Below are 20,030 nucleotides of genomic sequence, written 5' to 3' on the forward strand. Positions count from 1 at the left end.
GGGCTTCCTCTTTGAGCAGGGAAGGGACTGTAATTGATTTGTAGGGAGAAGGCTTAAGAGAGATGTAGGAGAGTGTATGATCTCAGATACCTGCTTTTGTTGGGGATTAAGCCCTTCTCCAATTCGTTTCCAATCCTCACAGCCAGCCAGTGGCCCAGCTTGCCATCATACAGTGTATCTACAACTCGGAAGACCTCCCCCCTGCTGAAGGCCAGGCTCTGTGGAGTTTCCTTCTCACATTCAAAGTGGCTTCTTATAAAAAATGAGTCCCCTCTGCCACAAGCCAGGATGTCTCTATACACTGAAAAACAAAAGCATTCTTGTATGTTGCATTCTGCTTAACTAGAGGTTTTTTTTCTTGAAGAGTTATCAGCTTCTCCTATCTCTGATCACCCTTTTTACTTTTTATTTAGTAAACTCAGTGAACAGGCCCTATGGGAATCAGGACTCAAACAGGAAGAAGGACAAAAAACTAACTTCATGAGTCACTGTGATGGTTAATTTTATTGTCAACTTGACTGGGCCATAGGGTGCATTTGGTCAAACATTATTGTGTGTGTAACTGAGGCTCTTAGGGAAGGAAATTAACATTTAAATTAGTAGACTGAGTAAAGCAGATGTGCTCCTTGAGTGGTGGGCCTCATCCAGTCAGTTGAAGGCTTGAATAAAACAGAAAAGTGAACCCTTTCCAAGTAAGAAAAAAACAAACTTTTCCCTGCTTTAGAACTAGGACATCAGCTTTTTCCTGCCTTCAGATTCAAGTGGAAACATTAGGTATTCCTGGGTTGTGAGCTTGCCAGCCTTCAAACTATGACTACACTATTAGCTCTTTCAATTGTCAGGCCTCCAGACTTGGACTGGAACCAAGTTATTGGCTCTCCTAGGTTTCCAACTTGCCAAACTCACCCTGCAGTCCTTGGGACTTGCCAGCCTCCACAATCATGTAAGCCAATTCCTTATAATATACCTCTGTCTACACAAACACACAGACACACACACACACACCCCCTATGGATTCCATTCCTTTAGAGAAACCTAATACACTTGCCAATCAACCTCTGAAGCAAACTGGGAAGATACTGTGAACCCCTATTTTACTGATGAGAACAATGAGGTCTGGAAGGGTGCAGCAACTTGTCAGACTGGTAAGCCTTAATGTGGAAGCTGCCCCAGAGACATGGCCCTTTGCCTCTTTCATATGAAAAATCCAGTAAACTCCAGGCAGTACTTAAAGACAGATCACTATTCAGGGCAGCCCGGTGGCTCAGCGGTTTAGTGCCGCCTTCAGCCCAGGGCCTGATCCTGGAGACCTGGGATCGAGTCCCATGTCGGACTCCCTGCATGGAGCCTGCTTCTTCCTCTGCCAGTGTCTCTGTTTCTCTCTCTGTCTTTCATGAATAAATAAATAAAATCTTTAAAAAAAAGAAAAAAAAGATCACCATTCAGAAAAGTGATTTTATTCCAAATTGACACAACTGGTAAAATTATTTCAGTTGGTGCACAGAAAATATTTCTATAGAACATTAAATGGTACTCAAACTTTCTTCACATACCTGTGACCCAAAAATTGAGTGAAGATACACTTCAATTTTTTAATACCCAGACTTATACCTCTCTCATCCTTGTCCCACTTCCCCCACTCCCCACATTAAACTAATGATCAGATTTGCTTACCATCAGCTCGGCTCTGAGCTAAAATGGTCACCATTTCACCTTTAGGGATTTCTAGCAGGTAGAGAACGGCATCTTCCCGAACTAGCCCTCTGAAATCCTGTGTGTTCACCTAATAGGAAGGAGAAAAACAAGACAAAAAAAAAAGAAAAAGAAAAGAAAAAACAAAAAGAAAAAAGTCATTTTTTAAAAGGATGCCACCTAAGTTTTTTATGTTTGTTTTCATCAGGGCCTGGATGTAAAAAAAAAGCCCTTAGTGTCTCAACTCAAGCCCTCCCAGTACCTGCTATGGGCCTGGGCTGTATGGGCATCACACATTCCTGTCTCCCCACACTGCCATTAGAAATATGCCAAATATGGCATTAGAAATATGCCATTCCATCAAGGATTTGTCACTGGATCAGATTAAAATTTCTTGTTATGTTAGTGTGTCTGTTTCTTCTTGAGTTTCCCATAGAGGTGGTCAGGGAGGTAATACACAATTATGAAACTTAACTATAATGCTATAGGGAGTGGTGGACTCTTATGGTAAACAGGCATGCTGGCTCAGCTTAAGGTATTAAAAACACTTCAAAGTGATTTTAATAAAAGCCTGAAAATAAAAATCTAATTCCACCTTTCTCCTATAGCTTCTCTCACCTAAAAGGTTTTTAATATGTGTTTATGAAATTGAAGAGCATTAGCCTTATAATGGCAGGCCATTAGCCTAATACACAGGCTTAAATATTTACGCTTCTGGCGCACTTATTTCTGGCAAGGAGCCACAACACTTATCTCCCAATGACCAAAGAGGGGACACAGTACATAGCTTTTGAAAGGTAAGTCAGAAAGCAAGTAAAACTGAAACGTGGCACAAAGAAAAAGGCATTTTGGAATCTTTACTCAGTACCTTTAAAACCATTTTAAAACAGAATAGTGAAGTATGACATTTACTTAGGTAAATTAGTAACTTTTCCCTTTGAAACAATATTTAGCATTTAAGATATCTGTCATTCCCATCTCTCTATCCCCCAATTAGGGATCATCACACTTTAGAATCTAATCCTTTCTTGTGCCATTTATATATATACACCTGTAGCTGTATATGCCACATTTTCATATGCACTGTATATGCTTTTATTTAAGTAAGACAAGGCCATGGGGCTTTAGGGAAGACCTTGAGGGTCCCTCTGTCCATCCTATGGCCATGTGAGGCTAATCTTGCATCAAGCCAAAAATAAAACAGTGAAAATTAAATCACACATGGTAATTATGTTTAAAAACTTAGCCGTTTCTTTCTCTTTTCCATCCCATAAAGTTTCTGAAAGAGAAGTAAGAACCATACCAGATAAATAATAAACAAAGAGACAGTCAAGCCAAGCATGAAAATACACAGACTTCTGATATTCATAAGATCACAGCACACTAGTGTGTTTGTTCTATGTTAGGCTGCCACCTTTACAAAGGGAAGAGCCGCACTTAACCCTCAACAGAAAAAGAATGATTAGTAAATGTAGAAAGAGTTTACCACATACATTCAATTTGGCCATGAAAAGGAACATCGAAACAAATTACTGTTAAAGAGGCCATGACAGCACTTTGATACTGGAAGGTTAGGCTCTACAGTCCTCTCCAAGAAATACCCTCTTTCATTATCTATTTAGTAGTCTATGGGGGCTAGCCGTGTCTGCTGTGATCCTGAAAAGGATTCGCTATCAGCTACAGCTTTTGATTGTACAGCAGCTTCTCTGCCCCAGTAGGCAAACTCAATCTTTTTTACTCCTTTGCAGAACTAAAGGTTCCTTTAACAAAATTTATTCACGCCCAAGAATGAGGACTATCTATTGTCTTTCAGATGAGATTACTGGAAAACAAAACAAAACAAACAAAACAAAAACAAGAAAAAACAGTTCCCACAGTTTTTTCCTTGTCTTTCACCAAGGTGGTAACAGGAAACAAGACACTTTCTTACGTGTAAGCATTGCATACCATGACGTTTACCTATGGAAATGACACTTCCCATCTTTAACAACTTACAGAGAGGTGTGTTAAACCCATAGGTGAATTCACTGTTTTTTTCATGGAAATTCAGAAAAATCTCTCTTCCCCCAGCATACAAAAATATTTTATCCTTGAACCTTCATAAGCAAAGGCTTCCAAATTCCTGACTTCCTAATGGCCCCATTCTAGTTAAGAAATGTTTTTTTTTCCTTTGGCATCAGCTCAAGAGTAAGTTGGTATGAGCTGGCACTCTGATGGGATTCTTATCAGTAGCACTTAGTAGTATTTCCTAGGATCATGTGCTACCACGAGGTTCACTCAGGTATACTTAGTCTTCTAGGACCCTGAGCAAAGCCAAAGAGGGTCTAGAATATCACTGTAAATCTTAGCAAAGCTCATGATCAAGGTTTGCCCTTCATCTGCTCCATAAATGAAATCTGAACTGCAATGAGGCCAAGAGCCAAAAAGGAAGAGGACTACCTATTTTTGTGCTCTGTTGCCTGCTTCCTTGGGAATTCAACTTTTTTCCTCCCCTCACCTTTGAACCAAGATGCTTTTTTTACCAGACCCCCTAGTGACTCATAAGAAATCCAAGTTTACAGAATCAGAAATTCAGTGAAGACAACTCCCTAGGATTCTATATTTTTGTATAGTCACAAGGTACTTGACATTCTCAACGTTTATAAGTCAGCGGACAATATATGTATCTCATGAAATGTCAAAGCTGAGTTGTTTATTGTTTTTTTAAAGCCCACAGATTATATAAACATATATAGTAACCTTAAAAGGATCAACATTTGATTAACCATTCTTGGACAATTTTAGATATAAACAACATATTGAGTGACAGCAACTTGTTATTTTCCAATGGGGAGAAAAACAGACATTGACCTTCCTGTTTTATGCCATGAACTCTGCTAAATCCTTGTAGTGTTATCCATTCTCTACCTTCCCAGGGCCTCTACAAGGCAGGTATTCTCATCCCCACTGAAGAGATACAGAAACCTGAGTTTCAGGATTGAATGAGGCTCACAGAACTAATGAGAGGCTAGGACAGGATTTAAGTTTAAAGATCTAAGCCGGGGATCCCTGGGTGGCTCAGCGGTTTGGCGCCTGCCTTTGGCCCAGGGCGCGATCCCGGAGTCCCGGGATCGAGTCCCACGTCGGGCTCCTGGCATGGAGCCCGCTTCTCCCTCTGCCTGTGTCTCTGCCTCTCTCTCCTCTCTCTATGACTATAATGAATTAAAAAATAAAAATAAAAATAAAGATCTAAGCCAGTATCCTTTGTTCAAATACAGCACATGGTCTTAAAAGTGATAATCAGGCAGGGAATCAACAAAAAAAACAAACATTAGCAAGATCTCTTGAGAGATCTTCCTCCCAGGCCTGAAGTTAGAATCTTAATTTTTTTGTTAAGCAAACTAATAAAAATCCCTGCAAGGGTCTTGAACACTATGAGCTTCCACTGACATAGTGATGTTTTGGGTTCAGAGCTGAGAAGACAGGGCCCATTTGAGGGAAACAGACTTTATACTTGGCATCAACAAAGCTGTAACTGGTCTATTTTCACAAGCTGGACTACCTCCCCTTCCCTTACATAAGACCCCAGAAACCCCACTCTTTCCTAGTAACATGTAGAAACAGGGATGGGCTTTCCTACCTTCAGAATCTGGTCCCCCTCTTGAAGGCCTTCTTGTTCTGCCGAGGTACCCTCTTGAATACCAGCCACAAATATCCCAACGTCATTGCCACCAGCCAATCGGAGTCCCACGCTGTCTCCCTTCTTAAACCTCACCATTTTGGTATTGGGACTGCAATGAGTTCAGTTTCAGAAAAGAAATACGGGAGATTTTTCTTTGTAAAGGGGAACCAACATTAGCAGTGAAAGATTTTCTTGTATCTATAAAGAGATTTACATGTTACAAAGCTCCCATTTTTATCATTTTATCTTTTTGGGGACTGTGAGATGAGTATCAGTAGGCCCACTTAACTGGTTACTAAGTAGAAATACAGATGTTTAAGTAAATTCATTTAAGATTAGAAAGCAAATAAAAGGCACGGTTAGGCCATCTGACTCCCAGTTCAGGATTCTTCCAAAGGACAGCCCGGTACCACCACAGCCTGGGGCTTGTCAAGGCCAGGTCCTACTCCAGGAGCTGCTGCTCTTGACCACCACCGAATCAGTGGTCCTCATTATCCAGAACAGAGTGGTGTGTCATTCCTCCTCTCTCTCCACACACTAGGATCATCAGGATACTGTGGCCCCTACAGAGGCCCTGTGGCTAAGCAATACTTCACCTCTCTAGGAGTTACTGATCTGGTAAACTCAAATACTCAGAACCACATTCTGGAAAAGTAGCCAGATGAGTATACAAGCATTCAAAGTTAACATCACAAAGTTCACCCAATTCCACATTTTACTTTCCTACAAGTTATTTCTCATAAACACCAGCAACAGAGGTTGGTTAGAGGTGGCTAATTATCTGCAAAATCACCATCTGTGGTTAAAAGAAAAAAAAAAAATTCTTCTGGATTTCAGTTAAGGAGACAGGTATGTGGAAGGACAAAAGAAAAGAAAGAGACTGAAATACATACCCATATATTGCTTCATCTTCAGGACTCGGGCGAAGAAAAGTTCTTGGGGCTGCTTTAGGTTGAGGAGCTATGGATTTAAAAAAAAAAAAGCCATCACTATCAACCTGGACTAACAGGAGTGAGTTTATCTCTATAAAAAGCACAAAATCCACAAAAATTCAAGTCTGAACCTTATGTTACATATTAGCCATCACATCAAACAACAAAAATAAGTCTTTGAAGTTTAATTCTGAGGCATTAGCAGATGCCAATGGTTTCTCAAAATAAGTGGGGTAAGAAATGAAATTTCCAAAATGCAAGGTGCACAATCATATGCAAAAGATAATATTTTTATAACTTAAAAACCACATAAATCTTCTCCATCAATAAATATTTATGCATGTAAAATCATGATAGTTTCAGGGTGGTGGGGGCAGGGCTAAGGGATGGGTTGAGAGCAGAGGCAGGAGACAACAGGATTTCAGCTAATCAAATAAAACAAAATGTGACTGCGACAGGACTGGAAACAGATATATTTGGTCTCTGCCCCCGGTTCCTGATACAGAGCTCCTAAAGTCCCTATTAATTTCCAGAGTGACAGTGGTGCCAAGAGCATCTTCAGCTCTTTGCTTCCAATTCCTGACAGAACTCCTATATCCCTTGGAATTTCACGGGTGGCAGAGCAACTTTTGTTCTAAAGAGGTAACTCCTAGATAGCCTTGGGTGGGGGCTGGTCACCAGAAAGAGCAAGCCATGATTAGAAACTTAGAACTTTCAGCCACCTCCCCATCATTTTGGAGGGAATAGGGGTTGAAGACTGAGGTAATAACTGGTCACACACATGATACACTTCCATAAAACCCATAAACATACTATGGACTTTGGCATGCTTCAGCGTTGGTGAACACATCGAGATACTGGGAAGGGTGGTACCTCTACAGAAGACATGACAGCTCTGCACCCCTTGCCCTTTACCCTGCTTCCATTTGGCCATTCTCCAGTTGTATCCTTTATAAGTAAAGGGCTTCCCTGAGTTCTGTGAGGCAATCTAGCAAATTCTCAAACCTGAGTGAGGAGGGGGTTGGTCAGAAGTTACGTATCACCTGGAACTAGTGAGTGGTGTGTGAAGTGGATACACCTTGCTGGACTGAGTCCTTAACCTGCAGGGTCTGCACTAACCCTGGGCAGTCAGCACCAGAACTGGATTGTCGGGACAACCAGCTAGTGTCTGGAGAGTCTGAGAACTGGTAGGTGAGTAGGAAAAGAAACCCACACATTCGCTATCAAAAAAGTTAAGAGCAGAACAAATTACTCAGGTTGGGATCAGGGAAGGGAAACACCAGGACCATAACTAATCAAATATTAACAAAATGTGACCAATCGGTTGGTATATAGAAAGGGCTGTTTTTCTTTATGTTTGTTTGTTCCTTTTTTTCTTTTTAAAGACTAGTTTTTCTGTTGTTTTTAATTTAATTGAGAAAGAGAGCACAAACAGAGGGAGCAGCAGAAAGAGAGGGATAAGTTCACTCCTTGCTGAGCAAGGAGCCCGATGAAGGGCTCCATCGCTGGGCCCCAGGATCATGACCTGAACTGAAGGCAGCTACTTCACAGACTGAGCCACCCAGGCACCCCCTGTTTTTTCAATATTAAAAGACAGAGACTGGAGTCCCTCTTCCATATGTAAGAATGATTTTTAAAAATTTCTCTCCATCTGGCCATCCTCTGGAATTACCAACCACATACTTTTGAACACATTTAAAAGGAGTCTCACCTGGTGGTTCCTCTTGGTATCTGGGTTCCTTGCTGTTCTCTGTGCCAACCACAGATGCAATATCCCCCATGGACTTAAAGGGAGTGGGTGTGGCGCCCATCCTGGACCATCTGTTCTGCATGTCCTCTCTTGAACTTAAGCACACATCACGTTAATGTCTCATAATATAATAGATCCACAAATATGTATGTGTGTATGCTCAGTGTCGCGTGAGGGGAAGGCTACATCATCTTACTTTGGCCTTTCCTTCAGTTTTTCATTTGAGGAATGATAATCATAGTCGGAATACTGCTGCCGTCTCTCCTCTGGAGAAAATGATCGGTTTGACTCTATTTCTGAGATATCTGGTTTCAAAAATAAGAAAAGACTTTTTATTAAAATATTTAAGACCTAAAAAAAAAATAAAATAAAAAAAAATAAAAAAAAAATATTTAAGACCTGTACCAGAAATGATACTGAGGTAAGGCAACATAGGAAATGGAAAAGAGACAGGCAATAACTGTGCTATTAGTCTAGCAGTCTTCCCTTGAAGAAAATCTGGACCTCTCAAAAGAAGGGCATTAATTAATAAAGAGGAAGCCAAATTCAGAATTTTACATACCTCTTACATTATACTTTCCTTCAAAGCTGCTACTAAAGAATCAAAATTCAATTACTGGATCATATATGTATACACTCATTTTTAACCACACAAAGCAGTGCTTCCCAAACTTTAATGTGCATATGAATCACCTGGGATCTTGTTAGAATATAGCTCTTCTGGGACAGAGCCTAAGATTCTGTGATTTTAGCAAGTTCCAGGATGCTCATGCAACTGGACCACACTTGGAATAGCAAGTAACCTATAAACACCTAGCATGTGGGGATTATTTCTTATGCTCTGTTTTCCTGCACTGCACTCACAGCAGTAACCAAATGATTACACTTTTGATATAATGGAAGCTAAACTAAGTCTTGAAATTTTACAAAGTAATTCTTTAAAAAAAAAATCTGTCTTCAAACTTGAGAACTTAATCTTTTCTAAACTCTTCTGCACGAAGGAAGTATTAGATGATTAATTAGGAAGTATCGTGCCTACTTTTTTTTAATGTATATGTTATACATGTATAATCACAATATTCAAGAAATGAACATTGCTTCCTAAGACAGAAGAGTGACACAGATTGCTAATCAATGAATACCACAATATTCAGCCATTCTGACTGATTCTTTACTATAGTGTCTACCTGTTTTACCTATGATCTTCTCTTTGTTAGAAATATTATCTATTCGGATGCCTGGGTGGCTCAGTGGTTGAGTGCCTGTCTGCCTTCCGCCCAGGGCATGATCCTGGAGTCTGTGAATCGAGTCCCACATCGGGCTCCCTACATGGAACCTGCTTCTCTCTCTGCCTGTGTCTCTGCCTCTCTCTCTCTCTCTCTCTCTCTCTCTGTCTCTCATGAATAAATGAATTTTAAAAATCTTAAAAAAAAGAGAGAAATCTCTATCTTTTAAAAACATCTTAAAGTATAAGAATGAGCAATTTACAAATGGATGCGGTTAGGTCTTTAAACCATTCATACATGTATTTTTTACTAATTTTACTGAAATTTGGTTTCAGTGGCCTAAATCAGAGTCCACTGGGGCACCTGAATTTCATATTGGAAAACTATCTTCAACAGACACTTAAATAAGAAAATAACCACCATTTACTGGAATTAAAAGTTTAAAAGAGAAGCTTTTGTTGGAAATATAACTTCCAACTAGATGGCTATGCTAAATTAGTTGACAATATGAAACCCAACAGCCTTCCATGCTTCCAGCTGAGCTCACAGCCTCCCCCTTCTTTACCTTCTATTTCAGAGTCGCTGTCATTTAATGATGGAATGTTGATGAGCGTTTGCTTGCTGTCTCTCAACACCACTAGTTGGAGTTTTCCTCTTGACTTTTCTATCAGTTTTCGAGCATCAGTTAAAGACATGTTCTCAGTTACAGTTCCATTTATCTGTGTTTACGGGGTAACGGTCATGTTACATGCAATACAGTAACTCACAGTGAAACAAAGTGTGTATTTTTCCCTTCTAAAAGCATAAGGGCTTTTGCTCAGCTATTCAAACAGACATGGGCTTTAGGATGACTGACTTACTAAAAATGAATTATCCTTTAAATTCAATATAACCCTGCATGACTGGACCCCAAATACAGGCTTAAGAGAGCTGTGGTATACTTAAGTTACTCTGCTAATTTATTTAACTTCCAAGCTCAAGACATTGGTTTGGTTTACTAATGGAACATGTTTCCTGACTGGAGAGGTTTATAAAAACTATTAAACATTCAGCATTAATAAACTAACAACTCTCTGTCTCATCTTTTCTTAGTTTAGGGAATAGTAGCTTAAACTTTAAATAAGCAGAGAAGAATAAAGTATTCACTTTTAACTGATACTACACTATTATAAATCTCCATGTCTGTTTTCTGTGATAAAAATCTCACCCTGCTGGCCCCCCAGCTTTTTTTTCTTACTATTGACTCCCATCTCAACAAAGTTTCACTGTATCAGCACTCAAATGGGAAATTTGGACTAGAAAGCCAAACGTGACTTCAGCTACTCTCTCTCCTGGTCCACTTACCTTGAGAATTATGTCTCCTTCGTGCAGGTTGCCATCTTTAGTTGCCAGACCGGTTCTGGTCATTTCCTTTATGAAGATCTGACTCCCAAGCCGGAGACCGTACTCTAAGGGACAAACACACACACACACACACACAAACACACATATATATATTATCCACTTGTAGTGAACACTTAGTCTGCTTTTTAGATCAAGTTAAAAACCTACAAAAAATGGGGATTCCTGGGTGGCTCAGTGGTTTGGTGCCTGCTTTTGGCCCAGGAGTCCCAGGATTGAATCTCGCATCGGGCTCCCTGCATGGAGCCTGCTTCTCCCTCTGCCTGTGTCTCTGCCCCCCACCCCCGGTCTATCATGAATGAATGAATGAATGAATAAATGAATAGGTAAATCTTTTTTAAAAATCTACGAAAAATCAATTTTGCCCGTGGGACATTCTGTAGGACAACTAGCCTGGACTCATTGAAAAAGTGACATGTAAAAAACAAGAGACAGAGGGATAGTTCAAGGTTAAAAGCAACATAAAAACCAAACGTGATGCATGAGCCTTCACTAAATTCTTGTTCCAGAATGAGAGGTGGGGGTGGGAGTGGATTACATTATTTCAAAGCAACTTCAAAATGAACCATACTACATTGTATGGAAAGGGGTATTAATGTTAATTTTCTTAAGAACCAGTAATGGCATTATGGTTATGTAGGAGAATGTGCTTATCCTCTGGAGATACCTGCTGAAATATTTAGGGGTAAAGGGCCACCCTTGCAACTTACTTTCAAGTGGTTCCAAAAAACCACTAAGAAATAAAAGTGTGGGAAAGGAAAAGAGGAGGAAGAAAGGGGTAAAAAGGAGAAAGAAAACAAATGTCTCAAAATGTGAACAAATGGAGAAACTAATTGAAGGCTAAAATGAGTATCTCCTCTAAAACTAACACTTTACATTGGGAACAACAACAACAAAAAACAATTCATCTCAGTACATCTCAGTAAATATGTTATGCTGACCGCCCTATTTCCTACAGGAAGGCACTGTAAATAGTATTCCCTTTATGTGTAATGATTCAGACATGTGGGGTTTGGCATTGAAAAAGTTTCAGTGTGCAAAGAAACAGGGTCAGTAAGCCAGGCAAAGCAATATTTAACTAAAACCAACATATTCTGGTTTTATGAACATATGAACTTTGAATTGCTCTCAAAAGAAAATACACTGTATTTTACTAAGTAAATAATAAATAATGAATAAAAAAAAAGCTGCAGTCTTACTGAACAGTTGCAAATAGGTTCTTATTGGTATATTCTAGGCATCTCTCTCTTTTTTTAAAAAAAAGATTTTATTTATTTATTCATGAGAGACACAGAGAGGCAGAGACACAGGCAGAGGGAGGAGTGCAGGCTCCATGCAAGGAGCCTGATGTGGGACTCGATCCTAGGAATTCGGGATCACACCCTGAGCCAAAGGCAGATGCTCAACCGCTGAGCCACCCAGGCATCCCTATTTTAGGCATCTCTTAAATGGAGAAAAAATAAGCTGACCAGTTTCTAAGACATTTATCAGCCAAACTATCTGGTGCCCATGAAATGTAACAGCAGGCCATATAAGTGGATATTTTTCTTATGTCAGATATTGGTCTTGCCTACTGCTAGATTTCTTTAAAGATTAATTTCTAGGCAACCCTCACCAGTGATAACTAAATTATGATGTAATCCTAGCAAACAGTGGTAAAATATCTTTTTTTAAAATGGAACTTTTTTCTCCCCATGAATTCCAAGTTTAAGTAACATAATGGCCCAGGAGGAGTAAAATGCTATCTTAGCAAAGGGACATAAGCACTTTTTATCCTTGATAGTATTACTAAGACCAGGGATGGCTTGAGCAATCTTTTATGACAGATAAGATCTTTTCAAATTGTGGGTTACAACTCATTAATGAGTCCTGAAATTAATTTAGTAAGTTATAAACAGCATTTTAAGATTTAATGTAATGGAATCTCTCAGAATGCATCACACAGAGTAAGTACTGCTCCATGAAAGACATGCAAGTTTTTGATATGGAGGTGTGCATCCATGATTGTAAGATGTGGGGCTTTCTGTGGTGGAAGGAAAGGAGAAGGGGAGAGGAGGCAAGGAAGAGAAAGGGGAGGAGGAAAAGTATGAAAAGTACTGCTTTGGTAACTCAAAAACATGGGGTACAAGCCCTACAGAATGTGCATCAGGCCTCTCTGAAGGAGGTCTCATGCTGAGTCATTCTCAAAATTTCTCTATGTCCACATTTCAGTCTTGGAGCAGAGCTGTTTTTAAGTGTACAATTCCTGGGAATTGATCAATTAATATGTCATTATCAGTGGTTATAAATAAAGTATAGAATCCTTAAACCTCCTAAAATGTACATTCCTTATAGATAGTGCAATCTCTTTTTCTCCTTTGTTTTCTGGAACTGGACTCTGCATAGCCCATTATTCATATCCCTGTGTATTGTAATGGGCACCTAGTTCTATAACAACTTTGTGTTCTACTAGAAGAAGTAAAAACAAAACAAACTCTTTCCTCAGACAGGCCATTGAAATGCAAATTGCCAATGTAAAGGGCCAGAAGTTCACTTTGCATTTTGGGGTGCTCTTCATCTCTTTTCCTCTTGGAAGGAGAATTAGAGAACAAAAGGAGACAAATGATATGTTACAAGTAATTTAAAAAATCTTGGGATCCCTGGGTGGCGCAGCGGTTTGGCGCCTGCCTTTGGCCCAGGGCGCGATCCTGAAGACCCGGGATCGAATCCCACGTCGGGCTCCCGGTGCATGGGGCCTGCTTCTCCCTCTGCCTGTGTCTCTGCCTCTCTCTCTCTCTCTGTGTGTGACTATCATAAATAAATAAAAATTAAAAAAAAAAAAAATCTTAACCAAGAACTGATGCAAGGAATATCTCCGTACCTACTCTAAAGCCCTGTTTACTCACCTACTTTTATCTACTTCTAGGAGATGGAGTTTGAGTTCTGGTTCTACCACTTACTTAACTGGCTTCAAGATGTGGGCAAGTCACTTCCCTTCTCGGAGTTTCAGATACTCATCTAAATTACAGGTACTACTGGCTTCTCTAGCTGCCACATGAGGCTTTAGTGAATTTTGGATGAAATGAAAGGTTTGCTGGGGCACCTGGGTGGCTCATCGGTTGAGCGTCTTCCTTTGGCTCAGGTTGTGGTCCTGGGTTCCTGGGATTGAGTCCCACATGGGGCTCCACACAGGAAGCCTAGTTCTCCCTCTGCCTATATCTCTGCCTCTTTCTGTATCTCTCATGAATAAATAAAGTCTTTAAAGAAAAAGAGAGAGAAGAAAAAAATGAAGGGTATACAAGTGCTCCAAGGAATACAGTATGGGACAGGGCAGCCTGGGCCAGGGCCCACCTCATCTGTGGGCATGCCAAAACCTCTCTGCACCATGGTCCCCCCAACTGTACAACAGAAATGAAGTCTCCTACCTACCACACAGGGTTCTGGTGAGGATTAAGAGAGTATTTATCTAGCACAGGCCTGCCATAGAGCAAAAACCCAAGATTAGCTGGAGTCCTGTCCTCTCTCATGGTTTCACCACATAAGCTGCACCAGCCTCACCAGGAGAGCTTGTTAACACAAACACAGACTCCGAGGGCTCTTCCCAGTGTTTCTGATTCAGTGGGGCTGAGCTGGGGCCTGAAAATCAGCATTTACAGCAAGGTGGTGCTTATGCTGCTTTGAGAAACCCAGGCCTAAGAGTTTAAAGCCACATTTTTGCATCCTGCCTCTGTCTTGATGACATGTCTTTGTGCAAGTTCATGAACTTTCTGTGCCTCACTTTCCTTATGTACGTAATGTAGATATAAGAAACTCCCACGTGAGGTGGTTAGGAGGAAGCAATGAGCCGGTCAGTGCTTGGCAAGCATTAAGTGCCATGTAGGAGTTAGCTGTTGTAACAGTGCTTTCCTTCATGGAGCATGCCTACCTTCATTTGCTTTGCTTTTCATCAGAAGGACCCCGATGGGCCTGTCCGAGTCAGGCTGGCCTGCATGGTCCGGCCGCCCCCTCAGCTCAGGGCTGGGGCTGCGGGAGCGCAAGTGCTCGCGGCTGCGGCTCCGGGACCCTGCGTGCCGGGCATCAGGCTGGGCCCTGCGGCCATACTCGGCCTCTGGGCTATAGGTGCGGTCGTAGCCACGGTCGTAGCCACGGTCGTAGCCCCTGTCAGTGCTCATGCCGTGGCTGCGCTCTCCGGGCCGCCCGTAGTCATCGTCATGGTCCAGGCCCCGCTCCAGGCTCCGGCCCCGGCTGCGCTCTCGAGGCCGCCGGTAGTCATCGTCATGGTCCAGGCCCCGCTCCAGGCTCCGGCCACGGCTGCGCTCGCGCTCCTGGCTCCACGCCCGCTCATGGGGACGCCCCCTCTCCGGGCTGTCCTCCCAGCTGCGGCTGCGCCCACCGTGGCTGCTGCGCCCACCGTGGCTGCTGCGCCGGCTCCTCTCGCTGTACCCGCTGCGGGCACTTCTGCCATCGAACTCATCCATCACCTCAAAAGCACGGTCATCCTCATCGACGGGTAGGCTGCCCTGGGGCGGGGCCAGCTGGACCTTCCGGGGCCTCTTGACCACCTGTCACCCAAACAAACACAGTGGGAATGCAGGGCAGTGACAATTAAATACAGACCATGCGGTGGTTAAGAGCCCAGCCCCAGTTCTCTTGTCAGTAAAACTCTGTCCCTGACGGTTCACTAAGCCTCCAGTCCCTTGGGTTAAAAAAAAACAAACAAAAAAAACAAAACAAAAAAAAAAACACCTCATAGAATCAAGTATAAGACAAGGAGTATAACTCAGTGCCTCCAAAATCTGCTTCTACTCAGACTGTGAATAGCATCAAAGAACTTTAAATCACTAAGTTTTAAAAATCCAAAAATTGAGACATTCTACATACAACTGCCTAGATTCATCTAAAAGTCAATGTCATGGGGGGGGGGAGGGCAGGGAGAAAGAAAGACCCTTCTAGATTAAAAGAGATAAGGACCCAATGTAGTGATTGAGCTCTAATTGGATGCTGGCTGGGGGAAGAAAAATCTTTCAAGATGTCTTGGGATTTGGACTGGATATTAGATGATACTTTAGGGATCCCTGGGTGGCACAGCGGTTTGGCGCTTGCCTTTGGCCCAGGGCGCGATCCTCGAGACCCGGGATCGAATCCCACATCGGGCTCCCGGTGCATGGAGCCTGCTTCTCCCTCTGCCTATGTCTCTGACTCTCTCTCTCTCTGTATGACTATCATAAGTAAATAAAATTAAAAAAAAATAGATGATACTTTAAAGTCACTATTAATTTCCTTAGATAGGATGACAGTGTTATAGTTATGTAGAAGAATGCCCTTATTGAGAAGATGCATGCTGAACTAAGTAGGATGGACAAGGTCATTATCTGCGACTTTGTTTCAAATAGTTCGCTAAACGTATGCATTTGTATACCTAGGAAAATCAAGTGAAGATGGTAGGATATTAACACTGAACAAGTTATATTAAGTGTTTATAGTTCAAATCTTTGAACTTTTTTTTTTGTTTGAAAATTTCATAATATAAAGTTGGGGGAAAAAAAAACCACATACCCAGTACATCCCCCTAGCACTGCGCTTAAACATAGTGTGCTCCAATTCTGGCTTCATGTGTCCATCTGCCTGGCTGGAGTAGGTACTCTGTGCTGCGGGCTCAGGAGGCATCTGGCTCATAGCTGATTCTCAACCAGTGTTTGCTGAATGAATGAGTGAGCAAATAAATGAATGAATGCTACAGACTGCCAATATCTCCTAAGACAGTCTAGTTTATTAAGATATGGCAGATCTTGTTTGGGCCTTTACAAATGGGTTTTTGAGCTGAAATTTATTTTCTATATTAACGCCGTTTTACAAGAGTTTTCAGTCTAGTTAATTGTTTTAGGATTGTGTAGCCTGGTTCCTGAGATAAGAGAACTACTGAAAGTTAGGAGAAGGATGAGGAAAAGGCAGGGAGAGATTACTTACATCTTTACATCATCATCTTTACAATGTCACCCCAAAGTAGAGGAAACAAAAACTTAGCAGCCGCTAAATTATGTAATTCTGTCAAGTGCTTAGAAGCAAGTGGTAATTTTCTTCTTAGCATATAAACAGATGCTATTGAGGCAAGCTGAAAGCAAACACAGAGCTTACAATGGCAGCGATCTTCCCACTTTTTCTCAGCTGCTGGACAGCAAATGAATGGAGCACATCCTCCATGGGGGTGCCGTTAACCATGACCACCCTGTCATTTTCTCTGCAAACAAAAAATAAAAATAAGACATGAAAAACTCCCATCTAGTCAGTGTAAATCGTTTATTTAGGAACACGTAGAAGCAGCAAATTGACCCCAAATGCTTAAAAGGCTCGGTGTCTGACAACTCCTGAGGCCGAATCAGTCAGCTCAATGTGAGTCCTTACTAGGAGGAAACCCACGAGCAGCTCTGTCTACTGGAAACCAGCGGGAATGACTCACACTCAAGGGTGCCTCCAGGAGGGACTCAGCAGTGGCAAGGTCTAGGCACAAAAAGAACTTCTGCACCAAGCCCTCCCCTCCCCGAGGTGCATGGTGGGCTGCAGAAAGTCTACAAACAGGGACACCTGGGTGGCTCAGCAGTTGAGCGCCTGCCTTCGGCCCAGGGCATGATCCTGGAGTCCCAGGATTGGGTCCCACATCGGGCTCCCTGCATGGAGTCTGCTTCTCTCTCTGCCTAGGTATCTGCCTCTCTCTCTCTCGAATAAATAAATAAATAAAATCTTAAAAGAAAAAAAGAAAAAAGAAAAGAAAAGAAAAGAAAAGAAAAGAAAAGAAAAGAAAAGAGACCCCAGAGCAGGTTTAGATCCACCTGTGTTTTTAAGGGGAGGGGGAAGAGATTAGTAGTTTGCCTCAGATTAATAAAGAAATTTTGAGGTCATTAAAAACCTTCTTAAATATCTCTTCCCTAAAATTATTCTTTAATTCTACACTGCTCTCTGTATTAAAGATTGCTGACTTCGATATGACCATACAGACTTCAAAAGCCAACAGAACCTAAACTTTTGAGCTCTCTCTCTGGCCAAGGCAGCCACATAATTAATTTTAGATTCTGCCCTAAGAAATGATCCTGAGGAAACTAACTCAGATAGGCATCTTTTAAAATGGCATCATCTCTTCAGACCAGACGGCTGGCTGTGTTTTCATGTACTAAATTTTCCCAATTTCCACATTCCTCTTACAAATCAGATCATTAAACCAAAGTATCGTCATTAAATTTTTAATGAAAAAAATAAATAAATAAAATAAAATTTTAATGAATATAAGGTAAAATAAAGTGTTGGAGGTAGACGGGAAAGCATGATGATTTTGTACTCCACACTCAGAAATGATTCCTAAGCCTAGGAATGATAGTTGTGATAGTTATAACTATTTCCCTGTGTGGAAAGGACTGCTCTCCTCCCTCCAAAGAATATTGGATATTTGGATATTTGGAATTAGGATATTTCCAAATGTTTGGAGCTTATTAAAACATTGTATGTTACATTCTCAATTCTTACTTTAAAACTTTTCTTTTTTTAATGATTTTTTAAATTTAAATTCAATTAATTAACATATAGTGTATTATTAGTTTCAGGAGTAGAGGTCAGTGATTCATCGGTCTTGTATAACGCCTAGTGCTCATGACATCACGTGCCCTCCTTAATGCCTGTCACCCAGTTACCCAGTCCCCCCCCCCCCGCCCTTAAAACTCTTCAGTATATATAAAAGTTCTTTTTTAAGTGCACACCCACCGCCCAAAGCACCCTGTCAAGAACCAACCAATGGGGCTGGCAGGGGCTGGGGCTAGGGCAAAAGACACTCACTGAAGCAGCCCATCAGCAGGCCCACCCGGTAGCACGTCAGAAATGACGATTGACGTTTCTCCATTTTCAAAGTGGGGGTTGTCTCTGCCTCCGGACACTGCAATTCCAAATCCTCTTTTGGAATCCTGTTCATTGGAGTTAAGAGAAAAATAAAAAAATAGAAATCCCTCCATAAGTGGCTTTCAGGATTTATCAAGCACTCGGTAAAATAAAGGTCAAACCAATAACGAGAGACAGCTCAGGAACAAAGGGCTTACAGATACAAATGAGAAACAAAATAAAGCACCATCATGGGTAGCTGACAGGTTTATAAAGGGAAATTCCTTATCTAAAAGAAACAGTCTTGTGAAAGCTGTAAAAGACTGACAGAACAGAGTTATCAGTAGAAGCTGGCAGGGGGTGGGAAATTACATCTTCTGTCCAAACAGGGGTGTGCTATTCAAATCACTAGTCATACCTGTTCTCATAGTCTCACCTGAGCTGGAACAGCTTCAGTCACAACTGAATCTGTATAAAGCACTATTTTTCAAGCATACCTTTAACTTTAAAGTTAGGTGAACTGGTGGTTTCATTTTAATATAGGGTGGGGGAAAAAGTAAATGGATTTTAAAAATTAAAATATGAAGATAAACTTAGTTTTAAGACTTTGTGAGAAAGCAAAGCATTAAACTCCTTCCTACATGTGTATAAGACAGAAAATACAGATTAATTATATCATGATTGGTCTAGAAATGTAAAACAGTGAACCCAGAAAAAATACATACCCCTAATTCATTTCAGTGTGTATAGAAGCTAAGCTCCCAGAGCATTTGGCTAGCTCAATCGGTGGGGCATGTGACTCTTGATCTGGGGGTTGTGAGTTCGAGCCCCATGTTGGGTATAGGGATTCCTTAAAAACAAAACCTTAAAAAGCTAATAAGCTCGTAAGGTTTCATCCAAATGATATGGCTATATGTGATTATAACTATAAATCAGGGTCTGCTTATGTAGAAGTGTACTCAGAGAATAAAATGAAGTCTCCTCCCACCCATGGAAGATTTCCCACATGGGACCCACTGTACCAACTGGAGACAAACAATTAGCAACATAATGCAGGCTAGACAATTGTCCCTAATTATGTGGCTTTGGACGGGGCAGCACCATCACCTGGGTGGCTAGTTTATACAGAGGTAGCTCCATCCTCTAGACCTAAAACGTCTCTCACTTTTGCCACTTGGGAGCCACAACTCAAGGGGTATGTGAAATGCTGGTGGCAGGGTGCAGAGAAGAGTCAGAAGAGAACTCTAGTCCAGAGTTGAGAAGTAAGACCCTAGGGGGAAACCACTCACCAGGAGAAATCATGTTATGTGACTGCTCCAGAAGGTTTGGCACCTAACCACTGCGTCTGGGTTTTTTTCTACCAGGATTAATTTAATTCATTTATACAGGAACTAACTTTTACCAAAGTCAGGGTTTGAAAAGTTCACGGTTCTAAGGGTCAAAAGAAAACTCTCCTAAGGAACTTATAATCCCTCTAGGAACTTTACAGTCCAGAGCCTGGAGGGACTCAGAGCAGGACTAAGACCCCA

General features: G+C 41.4%; 1 protein-coding gene across 16 annotated transcripts in view; it reads right to left on the minus strand.

Annotated features, from left to right (window-relative positions):
• The window catches only part of TJP2 (tight junction protein 2), a 123,747-nt gene that overhangs the window by 15,862 nt on the left and 87,855 nt on the right, over nucleotides 1-20,030 (minus strand). For all 16 annotated transcript variants that reach the window (XM_072838803.1, XM_072838814.1, XM_072838866.1 and 13 more), the window contains 11 exons: nucleotides 18,463-18,587; nucleotides 16,777-16,879; nucleotides 14,567-15,203; nucleotides 10,606-10,709; nucleotides 9,827-9,980; nucleotides 8,232-8,340; nucleotides 7,997-8,130; nucleotides 6,247-6,313; nucleotides 5,312-5,462; nucleotides 1,675-1,783; nucleotides 91-301 (listed from right to left, as the gene is read on the minus strand). In XM_072838803.1, the coding sequence (XP_072694904.1) occupies nucleotides 91-301; nucleotides 1,675-1,783; nucleotides 5,312-5,462; nucleotides 6,247-6,313; nucleotides 7,997-8,130; nucleotides 8,232-8,340; nucleotides 9,827-9,980; nucleotides 10,606-10,709; nucleotides 14,567-15,203; nucleotides 16,777-16,879; nucleotides 18,463-18,587 (1,904 nt within the window). The remainder of the gene's footprint in view (nucleotides 1-90; nucleotides 302-1,674; nucleotides 1,784-5,311; nucleotides 5,463-6,246; nucleotides 6,314-7,996; nucleotides 8,131-8,231; nucleotides 8,341-9,826; nucleotides 9,981-10,605; nucleotides 10,710-14,566; nucleotides 15,204-16,776; nucleotides 16,880-18,462; nucleotides 18,588-20,030) is intronic.

Source organism: Canis lupus, chromosome 1 (genome assembly GCF_048164855.1).
Source record: "Canis lupus baileyi chromosome 1, mCanLup2.hap1, whole genome shotgun sequence".
In the NCBI taxonomy this organism is placed as follows: domain Eukaryota; kingdom Metazoa; phylum Chordata; class Mammalia; order Carnivora; family Canidae; genus Canis; species Canis lupus.